The 14,125-nt window shown below is 35.3% G+C and overlaps 1 protein-coding gene across 1 annotated transcript in view; it reads right to left on the reverse strand.

Annotated features, from left to right (window-relative positions):
* Positions 1 to 8,790, reverse strand: part of LOC134246897 (uncharacterized) — a 211,539-nt gene extending 202,749 nt beyond the window's left edge. The window contains exons 1-5 of the mRNA XM_062729246.1: positions 7,531 to 8,790; positions 6,430 to 6,700; positions 5,831 to 6,066; positions 4,903 to 5,727; positions 2,126 to 3,746 (exon numbers count right to left, since the gene is read on the reverse strand). Of these exons, the coding sequence (XP_062585230.1) occupies positions 2,968 to 3,746; positions 4,903 to 5,727; positions 5,831 to 6,066; positions 6,430 to 6,700; positions 7,531 to 8,725 (3,306 nt within the window). The 5' untranslated portion in view covers positions 8,726 to 8,790 and the 3' untranslated portion in view covers positions 2,126 to 2,967. The remainder of the gene's footprint in view (positions 1 to 2,125; positions 3,747 to 4,902; positions 5,728 to 5,830; positions 6,067 to 6,429; positions 6,701 to 7,530) is intronic.
* Positions 8,791 to 14,125: the final 5,335 nt, after the last annotated feature.

The raw sequence follows: 14,125 nt of genomic DNA on the forward strand, positions 1-14,125 counted from the left end.
ATGCTTCATTTTTCTAGGAAAGTAATGGGAGCTGCATGTATTTTGTATTTTGAGCACCTACGCATTGCATTTGTCGTTCGACCTTCTTGGTGCGATTATTTACCCCAAAATACCTTAAGAAAATCAAATAACGCAATTCCAAAGGGGCCACGACCCCCCACTTCCCCAAAAATAAAAAAATAAAGGGGCAACCGTATAACCATTAAAAATGAAAATTGATATTATGTAAATTTATTACAATTTACGGCCACTATCATTTTTGCACAACACATTGTAGTCCCCCTGTTCATGTTTTGATTTAATTTTCAGTCATTAATTTTTAAGGGATGGGGTATATAATGTCCCGTAAAATACGTGCTGATTGACTGACTTGATAATGTGTATTTTATAAATTTAAAGCTTTAAAACAAAATTGTTTATCTTTTACTATTTCATATCGAAACCACAAAAAAGTTTAGAACAAACAAAAAAAAACACTGTTTAATGGATAGAGTTGGGGCCTTTCTCTGATAATTATTTATAAAAATAAATAACTTGTTTATTCTATTGAATTAGTACTTTGATAATTATTCTCACAAAATTCTATCCTACAATGATTTTGATAATCCTGTTTACATAAATCCCACCGCTCAACGCGTTATCGGATAACGAACAGAATTCAAGATCAAAAGTCCATTAAACAATACAGAACAGGAGCAGAGCAAACACGAACCTCCGATTCATCAGAGTTGGGATCAGGTGCCATGAAGGAGTGAGCAACCACTTTTGACCGGTCATTTTTGCCGTGTGCTCCTTGTCTTGATCGGAAAATAACGAAACAATCTGTTGTCAGTTCTGTGAATAAATAATGGACTGACAGAATGACTGACAGTCAGCATTTGACTCAAAGATAAATTGTATTTGCTGCAAGGTCATTGTATCGACCGAAGAACTTACAAAATGATGACTTTAAACGAGAATGCTGATATTCTTGTTTCATCAAGTTGTTTATCAATAATTTACCTCCTTTTAGAAGTTGTTCATACGTAAAGCATGCTCTTGACTATCAAATCAACCAAGATACATAAACTCAGTATGCAAGTGATGACGTTATATGGTTGCATAAATAAAGAATTTAATATCACTTATGTTTGATAAACAATTGCCTTTTTTGCACCAAATGCCCGATAACAACCGAATAACCTATAACGCGTGTTGTGTATTTTGATAATAAATGATAATTTACTAAATTCTAAAAAGCAGATAAAAGAAAGATTAACATACGTTTTCAAAAATTACGAATGCCACCTCGACGAATGTTATGCGGGACGTGGAGACCGGTCTTTCGGATGAGACCGTATAAACCGAGGCCCCGTGTCGCAGTAGGTGTTGGCACAAAAAAGATCCCTCACTGCTCAAAGGCCCTGAGTGCCGAGCATAGGACAAAATTTGTATCCCTCAACCGGCAAGTGGTGGCGTCTCCATATGAGTGAAAAATTCTCGAGAGGGACATTAAACAATATACAATCAATCAATCAATCAATCAATCGACGAATGTTATCATTTTAAGCAATGCAAATCTTGCATCCCATTTTCTTAATAATTTGTATTTATCCTGACAAAATGTTCATGCAAGTTCTGTTTAAATAGGTCTGAAAGTTCGTAGGGGATTGACCTGTTCCAAAAAATTAACCTGGTCACTCGTTTGGAAATTAAATGTAGGTCAGATCCAGCATCCGAACGAATTCTGGTAGTGTCCATCCCTGGATGCATCATCCTTGCAAGTTTGGTTTAAGTAAGGCTTGTCGTTACTTGGGAATGGATCGGCTCCAAAAACTTTAAACTGGTCACTAATCTGGAAAATATAGGTCATATTCAGAATCCGAAGAAAGTTTGGTAGTGTTCATACCTATAGCTAGATATACTAGTATCATCCATGTAAGTTTAGTCCGGGTAGGTCTTATAGTTACTTAGGAATGGACCTGCTTCATAAACTTTAACCTGGTCACTCACCTGGAAAATATAAGTAAGATCCAGCAGTTCTTATAATTACTTGGAAATGACTTGCTCCTAAAACTTAAACCTGGGACGTCGATACCAACGCGGGGGTATAGCATAAGCTCATCTCGACTTCGTCCATGATTACAAATATCCTATTCCAAGCAACAACTGTTCGAAAGTTATAGGAAAGGTTAAAATTTTCTAAAGTAGGTCAAACTCAGTGTCAAAAAGTCAATTTGTTTTTACCCAAGGGACAAGATAGCCGTGTCACAAGATATACCTGTAGAATACGAAAGATCTAGTACAAACGATGCAAAAGTAGTATCCAAGATTATTTTTTTAGAGGATCAAAGTCTAAGGTCAAGGTAAAGGTTTTGAAAATCCTTCGTAAAAATTTTGTCAGAATGATCACACACAGATGAAGAATGAAGCTCCTAACAGCATCTCTCCAAACGTTTTATGGTCATTTTATTTACAAAAAATGGTCAGGATCAAGAGCTCAAAAAGTTGGTACCCAAAGAAAGGCCCTAAAAACGAACCACATATGAAATCCATAGCTCCAGCCAATCAAAAATTATTGGCAAAGTTAATGTTTTGAGGTCAAACAGACAGACAATCAGACATACAGGGCAAAAAACTTTTTCCCCAAATCTTACGGGGATATTAAAAGATTTTCGTCTTGCCTGGAAAAAGATGCCGGTAAACGTAGAAAAAATAAGGAGTCCAAATAAAGACAACAACAGGAATAATGATTTCATAGAAATGAATCAATTTTCATTTACCTTGCAACGATATGCATATCCGTTTGGTTATTCAGTCGGCATTATCAATTAAAATCTAAAACATTACATGATTCTAGTACATATTAATTGCGCAAGAATAGTAGTTTGGAGGATAACAAAAACACCTTTTCATTTGAAAACTTGTAAACCTAAAGAAAATGAATATCATGACAAATGTTCCCAAAAGGGAATACGATAGCTGACACTATGTCTTCTCGAACTTAAGATTTTCTATAGTCTGCATGTAGTTCCTCTGATTTCCATATCCCCAAGTAAACATCTGTATTCTCGTCGTTCTAAGAACGGATCGGACTTTGCGTAAACGTTCAGTGACGTTTGTTTTCGACCCTTTAATCAGATTGTAGATGCTATATGCAAGTATGCCCAGATCAAGGATTATTGACAATGGTGGCAAAACTGCATCGGCAAGAGTGGCTGCTCGTACAATAACACGTGCAATGATAATTGGCAACCCACCAAGCATGCGCAAAGTCCCGGTAGCTGTTTGAACAGCTGTTGCGCTGATATTGTCTGTGTCTTCCGTTAAAAACCTTTCTAGCTCTTTTTGAAGATCTGATAAAGACTTTTCCATGCATCGAGACCTCTCACGTAAATTCATCTGATATCTTTCCAACATTGATATAGCATCCCTAGTTAAAACGAATTCGGTAATTTGGGTTCCAATGACAGTAGCACTACCAAGTGTTCCTATAACACCCCCTGCAACTGCTAAACCAAGAGAAACTCCTGCAGTGAATGGTGCTGTAACTAATCCAGCAATTGCCAGGGCTGATCCCACAAGACCAACAGAGGATCCCACGATATTTGAAATGTTAGCGTTTTGCCTACGCCCCTCCAATTTATCGATTATATCGGTGCAAAATATTTCAAGTGCCATATTGCATCTCAACCAGTTGTCCAGTTGTAGTTTTGCTATAGTCAATTTATTTTTTACGTTGGTCATTTCATAAAAAATGGTGAAATCTGCAATAAAAAAAGGGTACGTGCATTATGCCAAATACAGTTTGCATGATATAAATTACTAAAGATAACAAGAGGCCCATGAACCACATCGCTCACCTGAGTAGCTTTGACCATGCTGTTATTTACCAATTTCCCCCCTTGTAATACATATTGTTGTGACCTCTTCCTACCACATGGGACACAATTTGGACAATTTAAAATCTAAACTACCCCAGGAGGCTTCCACATAGGTTTCAGCTTTCCTTGGTCTAGTAGTTCCAGAGAAGAATTTTTATTTCCCCCCCCCCAATATATTTCTATGTAAAAATTGATTCCCTATAGTGACCCAGTCCTACCCCCGGGGGTCATGATTTTAAGAATTTAGAATTTACACAACTCCAGGATGCTTGGACGTACGGACGATGGACAAAATGTGATCAGAGGAGCTCACTTGAAGCTTCGGCTCAGGTTAGCTATAAACTTAAGCAAGGCCACATAGCTTTCCTGAGCACTGTGCTAGGAAATCAGCAGAAATTAGTTTATTATTGAAAAGTTAAAACCCTAAAGTAGTCCAAACCATTCCGTAAAGGAGAGAGGGTATGATTTGTACAGACTTGAATTTACATGTACACTACCTTAGAATGATTCCATATAAATATGATCAATCATGGCTTTGCTTATGCATGAGACGATTTCCAAATAATTTACCTATATATCTCTGTGTAAAATTTTGATCGGCTGTTGTGGCCCCGCCCAACCCCGGGTGTCATGCTTTGAACTAACTTGAATCTACACTACCTGAAGATTTTTCTACATAAGTTTCATCATTCCTGGCGCAGTGGTTGTTGAAAAGAAGATTTGAATGAGGGCTTGGCCCTTCATTTGAACAGATTTGAAACCCCTTTACCCTAGGGTGGTTTGTAGCAAGTTTGGTTGAAATTTGTGCAGTGTTTCTAGAGAAGAGGTCGAAAATGGGAAAATTTTACAGACAGACAGACAGACGGACCCTATAGGACGGTCAGACAGACAGACGGTCACCGAACAAAATGTGATCAGAAAAACTCACTTGAGCTTTCAGCATACCACTTTCCCTTACAATCCTTTTAAGCATATATTTCTTTTTATAATAAGAATTAATAATTATAAAAATAAAATTTAATAATAATAATGCAATAACCTGGCTGGTCATCATGCTTATGTTCTTCCACAATATTCTGCGGTGGCTCTTTTAGACAGTTGCACACTTGATCTTTCGGTACAATTCTATGATAATGCCCAGAAAATGTCCGGTAAAGAGCCACATAGTAATTGGATCCACTCGATGCATCAAAGACACATTTGTGAATTGCATTTTCTCCTGCAAGATATTGACGTCTAGCAGCAAAATCTGTTGGTTGCCTTTTTCTTACCATCTGTGTATATATTGTCCATTCTGTTTCAAATTTTCTTTTATTCATTTTAGCGCCAAGTACATAGATTGGGACTTGGAAAAGAGTCGCAACTGCAAACAGTTCTAAATCACCCAAGTTCATTCCATCTTCTATGCGATCGGCAAAAAAATATGCACTTTCTTTAACTAGTGTTTTGTGGAATTTGAAAAAGTCTAACTTATGATGCGCCCGATACTTGAAATTTTCAAAAAAATCGGAATCCGAGTTTTCTTTTTCTTTCATCAGTAGATGACCATATACATCTGGGTTTTCCTTGATCTCCTTAACTGTTTCCATCATTATCATTTTAAACTGCTCTTCATTTCCAAAAATTTCTTTGCTGAGACAGCGATAAAGAGAATACGCATAATCCGACATTTTATCTAGCAGGCGATCTTGCATATCATCTCTTTCCATGATAAGAAGAACTTCGGAATACATCGGTATAACTTTCATTTCCTGACGGTTATCATCAGTGAACATTTCAGGTTCAGGCTTTTTTGGCAAAAACGTCACAAGTGGCCAATGACGTTCTTCATCTGTAACTTTGCTGTTCTTAACTTTTTTCAGTACTAAAAATAAATATAATAATGAAATAAATGTTAGAAAAATACTTCTCACAGATTAATCATTGGTATATTTAAAAATATATTTGCGAATATTAACAAGGCTTACTCCTTTCTGATGCTGCAACATATGGGTGAACCTGGAGACAATTGCATCCAGTTTTTGGAATAATTCTATCGAAATACCCACTCTCTCGATTGTACAGTATGGTCAAGTAATATCGACAAGTAGAACTTCTTGATTTGTTGCATCTGCTTGGTGAAATCAAAACCCATTGGGAAACACTTCCGGAATACAAAAACACAAACACAGGAAATTCTGTCCAATCAGCAATAATTTCAAATGATCATCCTCCGGAAGGCTGTAAAGTTAACAACTACTGTAGTAAATTTAGTATCAGGTGTCCTTGTATTTAGTATTAAACCATGATATAGCAGTAATTCAAGGCTAGAATTCAATAGAAATTTATTGAAAAAATGGATTTTTGTATTATAAACTTTCTTGGTTAAAATGTATATATCTATATATCAGTTCATCATTTCATTAAAACAATATTTTTCTGCATACTTTCTGGAATGTTGACATCTAATACATCAAGTGATTAAATACATCTCAATAGGGTGATGCTTATACATGTAGATCCCTCTCTCTCTCTTTGTATATTTGTATGGATTTTTACATATTTATGTGTATAATCATGTGCTTACCTGACAGGTATACTGGTATTTTCGTTGTCAAAAATTTCCTTACTTATACACATTTGAAGAGTGCCTTTTCCTCCATCTATGGCATCTAAAGTTTTCCCCTCTTCTTCCATTATTTCAAGAATTTTTTCTATGTGCTTACTCATTGGTTTACAATAATCGGTAATACTGCTTTCTCGCATAGTGTTATCTTCGCTTTCGTCCTGATTCCATAGATGTTGAAAATGAGTGTGACGTCCGTGTCTCTTTTTCTCTCGACAACAGGTTTTAATGTCTGTAAAAGACCATATGAGTTATTGCCAAATTACACATGTAAAGTTTTCAAAGAAAATCTTATCTTTGTGCATTTACGTTAGATGTACCGGTAAAGAGCTTGTTTTTAACTTGTGAACTTAGGGATCATATTACATGTTATTCTTTGGTGACAATATTTGTTGGCACCAATTGCAAGGTTTTACTGTTTCCTGAGAATATATTGTTTGGGGGTAATTCGTAGAGAATTTTTTATACATTCTTAAACCAATTTATATTTTAATCCACCTTTCAACACTTTATAGTTACCTTTGCAGGCGATAAACTTGCTTTATATGAATTGTTTGAGTGGTTGCAAAAAAATTCTAATTCAAGCGCGTTTATCACTTGAAGAGGCCATTTAAAAGGTTGGGCGCTTAAAAAATATATAGATCCATTTAAAAGGTGCCCAGAATTATGGATGAAAAGGTAGATGATTAACGAATGTTGGAAAGTGGAGATACATTGCACAAATAATCTTCCTCAAAAAATTGCACATTTTTTGCATCTTTGGATCTGTATCGTTATGGTCAAAGACTAAAATATAAAACTAGAAGGCTACAATTCTGCAGCTAAACATGAACATGTGCTAATATTGAAAGGTTTATAGAATTTAACTCAGGATAGATCCCGTGCTCTCTTGATTGAAGCTTGAAAATTAATAATCTAGCATTTCAAGACGCCCCCTAATCTCTGTAATTTGTATTCAGGCCTCAGATTAAAAAAAATCCCCAAAAATCCATTTTACGAATAAAGTACTAATACATCAAATGTTTGCTTAAATATTGAAGTTTGTTTGAAGACTATACTAACCAAGTTTCTGCTTTCTCTTCAAATCAATCTCATCATTTAGCATTGGAAAATTACCACAAACTTCTGGTGCACTCATGTTACAAAGACAGTCGGTGGCACTAAACCTGCCTTTAAATAATGTTTCAGAAATTTTCTGAAAAATAAAAGGAGTCTTAAATGTAAACAAATAACCCCCACATATTGGCAGGAACAATTTTGTTCCCTTGCTATCATTCTTTGATATTGTTTGCTCCTTTTGAACTGGTATTACAAACACCTCTACGTTGTAGACACTTGCAATGGCGAAAAAATCTTCAAGGGTAAAAGAGCGCCACTCTGTCAAATGTTTTTCAAAAGCTTCTTTGGTTAATTTTGCGAGGACCTTTTCTTTTTTTTCTTCGTCAGTAATAGATTCCATGGCAGTATACTCGTCTGCGACGTATGATTTGACATCCACAAACTGCGTGTAAATTTCGCGAAAATCCTCTCCTTCCATATGCATTTTTACACACTCTTTGACTGCCAGGACATCGTCTTTGTTTCCATAGATTATCTGACTACAGATACCAAAAATATTTGTTTTTGATTTTAAATTTTCTTCTGCCAATTTCAAGGAAGTACTATTGTTTTCTCCAACAAGCATGAAGTTTCCTTGGAGATCTTTGAAATCATTGCGGAATCGTTTATCCAGACATTCAGTGTGGTTTGCGTTGATAACTTCAATATCTAATATTTCTAGGTCTGCAACATTTCCTTTTATGCGTTGGAAACAAGAATACTTTGTTTTTAAAATCAAAAGCAGTATCAGAGGCGCTTTATCGGCATCGTTTTCTCGAATCACAGATCGAATTTGCAACGCTTTTATCGTTTTATCTCCACCCTCGAACAAAAGAAAAATGTCACTGTTGATTATTTCGCTCACTGCATATATTTCTCTCAGTGTTGGAGCCGCTCCGCTCCGTTTGGCGTTTTTAAGATCCTCTTTGACCCTTCTAATCCATGTTTGGGAGACATTTTGGTGTTTTGGTTTATATAAAGTAAAATAAAACAAATGTTTCTCCTCAAATTCTGCTACATATTGACGGCATTCACTGGCTGTCATCTGTGTTGGTGTAAGACTTCCAGCAATTGTGTAAAGCTCATCGTTGTCGTGGCTATGAGAAACTAAATCAAAATTTCTCTTCAGTTCTCTCAGTGAACAACCTGTAGTACTCATTGTTGAGAAACTTCTTTTTACATGTGGTGATTTAAATTAACGAAAGCCATCTGGAAAAGAAACAAAACAAAAGAATAACATGTTTATACTGTAACACAGAGTTTTCAATTCATGAATATATATACATGTACATACAATTGATTATAACATTACAGAAGTACCGCAAATTTCGGCCACAGTATTTTCAGAGTCAAGCATATTCAATACTTTGCTGTTATAAAATTTCACTTATAATTACATGCTAAGTAAACAAAGATGAGGGTAACCGGAATAATGTTGTAGAAGGTATATCGTAACTTTTCTTTAAATTAAAAAAGTATGTACGGGATACGTTCCTTGTACTCAGGTTATGTGTGCACAATGTACGAATGGGTTGTTCGAAAAGCTCGTGGACTGATGCGATAAAATTATTACGCTGTAGTCTATACTATAAGGAACATTAAACAACAAAAGTAGTGTTGATATTTTTAATTTAATATATTGAATATATGTCAAATTTTCCGAAAATAAAATTGACATTATATGATCACCCAGTCATTTAGTTTCAAGACGTCAGTGTTTTACTAGGTACGCATTTTCTATATCATACATTTATCTGTTAAACCACTCTTGTTTATTCGATTGTATAATATCATGAACAGGTGACCTTAATGTATATAATATTGTAAATAGATCTATACATAGTGAAAGATCTTTACTTGATTATAATAGCATATTCTGCTTGTCGAACTCAACTTCTATCACACAATGCCACAATTCAACTTTGAACACCCTAACTACTAATTGACATTAATTTTCAACTCACTTGTCTCTTTCAATCTTGTCTTTGCATTTAAAAAGAGGACCATGAATGCAGTTCATTTTCAGGTGCCCTTTTAAATATTTCCTAGATCTGTACCAGTTTTTCCAGGGATTGAATACTGGAAAAGAAATCCAAGTCCTTGCTGACGTCGTTAGAACCTCTAAATTGTTTAGAAATTTCATATTAAATTTACAATTTAATTTCAAAGGACTTACAGAATGGGGTAAAAATTGCAAATCTCACTGTACAATTGTGTCATATTACATGGGTGAATTAACGAAATTTTTGAATGACAAATGCTCATATAAAAAAAAGTTTTTTCACAGTCACACCTAGGAGAAAAAAACGTAATCTTCGAGGATGTATCGCCTAGCTAAGCATATATGTACCACTGCTTTCAAAAACATCAAAACTTTTTTAACAAATAAAAGTAACGATGCATTGAAAAAAATGAAAAACCAGCAACCATTTTACTGATTTCAGACAATTTTACCTGGATTTAATGACTACATAATTTCAGATTCCTACTTTCGATTTCGATTGAGTATGCAATACTTTAAGTTCAAACATCTGTAAAGACACTCTTTCTTATAACTCTAAGTAATATATAGCGAGTTTTACAAATAAAACAACATTACAAGATAAAAACTTTTACGTACATTTTGATATCATTCGAATAAACAATGACATCCTGTCAACATTTATGTTGTTTGAGCGCCATTTTGAAAATAACATAGTTGTAAGATAAAATTCATTTTTCTTTTATTACCGTAGGTTATAATGAAAAATATTAATGTAGAAGAGAGCTTTCTGATCCAAAGTTATTTGTTGAGAAACTATTTCATACATTACCTTTTAAGAAAAGCAAGCAAAAAAACCCCGAGACATGTGATCAATACAAGGCCTATATATAGATAAGTCTTCTTGTTTTTTAAAAACGTGTGATTAATATAAGGCCTGCAGATAAGTCTTCCTGGTTTAAAATATTTTATACTGAAATTTCATGCCTTATCTTTAGAGTGAACATCAGTCGTAATACACGTTCGCTGTTTATAATTTAAACAAAATTAAATCCCAACGACTCTGGAATGTCTGTGTGATTTATTAATACTTTGCTTCTACAATAGATCGTGAAATAAGAATAAAAAAAATATTCAAACATGCAGGGTGTTTTGTAATATATATACCCACGAAGTTTTGATATGGTTGTCTGAAGGCTTAAAATGCCGTAAAAATATACATTTTATTTTGAGCTAGATTTCAATTTCATTATGTAATCCTTGTTTGAAATTGCAGTCAACTTGATATACATGTAATAGTTTAATCAGGTAGTAAATATTAAAGCATTTTTCTGATATCATATGACTGTGTTGATCATGTGGCCGACATTTATGATATTCTTAAAATACTGCAGAAACATCGCTTTGGCACAAGTCAAAACAAAATTATTGTGCAAAGTTTGTTACATAAATCAACTAATCTTGATCTCTGGTACATATAAATTGCTGGGGACAGGTTTAATTTTTATTTTTAAGAGAATATTTTCGGAGAAATTCAACTTGCCTATAAAAAAGGGTATTTTCAACTCTTTATCGCAATTTATACAAAAACGGATAAACTACACACAATCACCAATAAAATTCAGTTAGAGGGCATAATTCTCTTGTAGAGTAACACAGAATATCTCCCATCTATCGTTTTTAACACTTGTGCTAGTCAACTTTAATCAGGATTCATAAATTCTAACTCTGTCTACAGACGTGTAAGGGGACCCTTATTCTAGCCGGGCATTACAGTTGCCAATAATATCATTTATTTAATTATTTTTAAAGACGTTATTCTAAAGAAAAAAGACGATAATTTTACATTTAAAAACAAAATAGAATTTTTTTAAGGTTGCATCATGTTTGAAGTCATAAACAATGAAATTGTCATGTCTCTGTCCAAAGAAGAAAGTATTGAAGGGATGCAGCTGTTTTTTATTCATTATGTTATTCACCGATTAAATGTAAAACTGTTTCTAGGATGATGCAAATGAGATTCTATATCAGAAATTTAATAAAAGACAGACATATTTTTTTCATGTGAAGCTGAAATTGTAAAAAAAAACCTAGCACGATAAGATACTTGCTGTAGCATTCAGTTCAACATTCAGATATATCGACAACGTATTATGAATTAACAATGCTTATTTCCATTCAAATGTCCTCTTGAGCCTGAAAAATTAGTATCTTGGAGAATTCTTTAGTAGGGTCAGAGTCCAGTTTCTTATAGAAACGTTCGTCTGAGAGTTGTCTATGGGCCTCCGCCATGTAAGTCTCTTTATCCATTACTACAACTGTAGAGCCTTTGTCTGCTTTCTTAATTACAATGTCATCCCGATTTTTTAATAATTGTAAGGCAGATCTCTCCTCCTTACTCAAATTGTCGAGAGTTTTGTCTGGCATTGAAAGGAGCTTCTCTATGTCTGACTCAACGGCATCAATATACGACTCAAGCGCGCCGCACTTGCCCGGTGTAGGTTCCCAGGCACTCTTGGGCTTATAGAGTTTGTGTTCCCCATGGTCGTGCAAATCTGGCTTGGAAGAGTCGTATGAATTTGCTTCGGAGTCTTTTCTAGAGAAGTGCTCCTTCAAACGAAGTCTCCGGAAGAATGCTCGGGTGTCCTCTCTGACTTGTTTTTCGTCGACCTCATGTGGCGTGGGGCAGAAATTTAGCCCCTTTGAGAGAAGTGAGGTCTCCGATTCGGAGAGAGGAGCACTAGATGTATTGAGCACTGGGCAGACGTTAGGAGTTTGTATGGGTCCGTCCCTCGCGATTGTCTTAGTGCGTTTGAAGCGTCTCGAGCGGGGTTTGCGTGTTTTGTTAACTTTGACCTCTGACCAGTTGTTCCTAGACTGTGGAACATTGTCGCGGAGAAATTTCTTTTTCTTAGTCTTGTTGACTTTATTTGTTAGGGCTGGGCTTCATCAAGATCTGCGTGGGACATGGTATTGTTGAGGGATGATTCTAAGGACTTGATCTCACTCTTCAATTGTCCTAACTTGTGGATATCCCAAGAAAGACAGAGTGACATCAATTGTTTAGAACATCTCCTTGTAATAACGTCCCAGCGTTCCTGAAAGCGTTTGGAGATTGGCCCTATGTTAGGTGTAACATTTATCTGATAGCCTTTCGGTATAATGTCACACTCTAAGTAGGTCTGTAAATTGGAGGCCCGGTGTTCAGTTTTTATTGATTTTTGGTGTTCTTTCTTTAGAAGTTTGAATGTTGGGTTATCTTTAATAGACATATTTGAAAGGAAATTACAATTGCAAAAATGATAAGACTACTTTTAAGTTTTTAGTCGTATGAAGTCGAAAGATTCAACGAACGATTGTTCTGTATTCTAACGAAATTCGTAGATAACTCGTGCACTAATTCAAAAATATTAAAAACAAACGGTACGTGAGTAAAAATCGAAAGGGAAAAGCGGAAAGAACTTATTTGCAAAGGTTGGAAACAAAATAAATAGTAAAAAAGTCAAATGATGAAAGAAAACCAAAAATAAATGATAAGAACAGAAAATATAAATAAAGAAATGATGGATATACGGGTGGATCTGTGAAGATACAGTTGGCGAAAAGGATATAAAAAGCATTAAAAAACCAACAACACTGTATATCCAAAATGTCGGATCTACCAAGTAGATACAAGGTCACGGATGGAAATTTATATAAAGCACTAAAAATGACCAACGACACGAACAATAAAAATTGTCAAATTTTCGGGACGCCCTGTCCCTTCCTCAGGACAAAGAAAAAAGTTAAAAAGTCATAAGAACAAAGGAAAAAGAGAAACAAAAAAAAACTAGCACTACTACTAAACTACTAAACACTAGATATTTACATACTTAATTACATGTTGAATTGGAAATTTTTAAGAACACTAATAAAGAAAGAAATCCGGACCGCTATGAAATGCGTCCGGTCTATCGGGTATACTCGGGTGAAGTGCGATTTACATAATTGAACGAATTAATTATGCTAATTAATTACGTACAGTGTTTCATTCTCTCAAAATGGCTTCTACCGAGTCCCTTGCTAAGCTCCTTGAACATGTTCTCAAGTTCAACAACTTCATGTTTAATGGAGAATATTACCTGCAAGTTAATGGCACTGCTATGGGTACAAAAATGGCACCGTCTTATGCCAATGTCTTCATGGGCAGACTGGAACGCAACTTGTTACTTCAAGCACCATTTAGGCCCCATAGCTGGTTGCGTTTATTGACGATATAGAGATGAAGTGGGTGGAATGTCGCGAGAGAGAGCCTCGAGGCATTCATTACGTTTGCCAACACCTTTCATCAGTCGATCAAATTTACAGTAGACGTATCTAATTCGAAAAACGTATTCCTAGATACTACATCTACCCTGATTGATGGTGAAATCGAATTCAGTCTCCACACCAAACCCACAGACTCCCACCTATATCTTATGCCCACTAGCTGTCATCCCCCACACACTTTTAAGGGAGTGCCTAAGGGTCTAGCCACCAGAATTCGACGCATCTGTTCGTCCCCTGCCTTATATCAGGAGCAAAGTGGTCTTCTTAAGT

The sequence above is a fragment of the Saccostrea cucullata genome, unplaced genomic scaffold (genome assembly GCF_032062105.1).
Source record: "Saccostrea cucullata isolate Sc308-1 unplaced genomic scaffold, CSIRO_AGI_Scuc_v1 ctg111, whole genome shotgun sequence".
In the NCBI taxonomy this organism is placed as follows: Eukaryota; Metazoa; Mollusca; class Bivalvia; order Ostreida; family Ostreidae; genus Saccostrea; species Saccostrea cuccullata.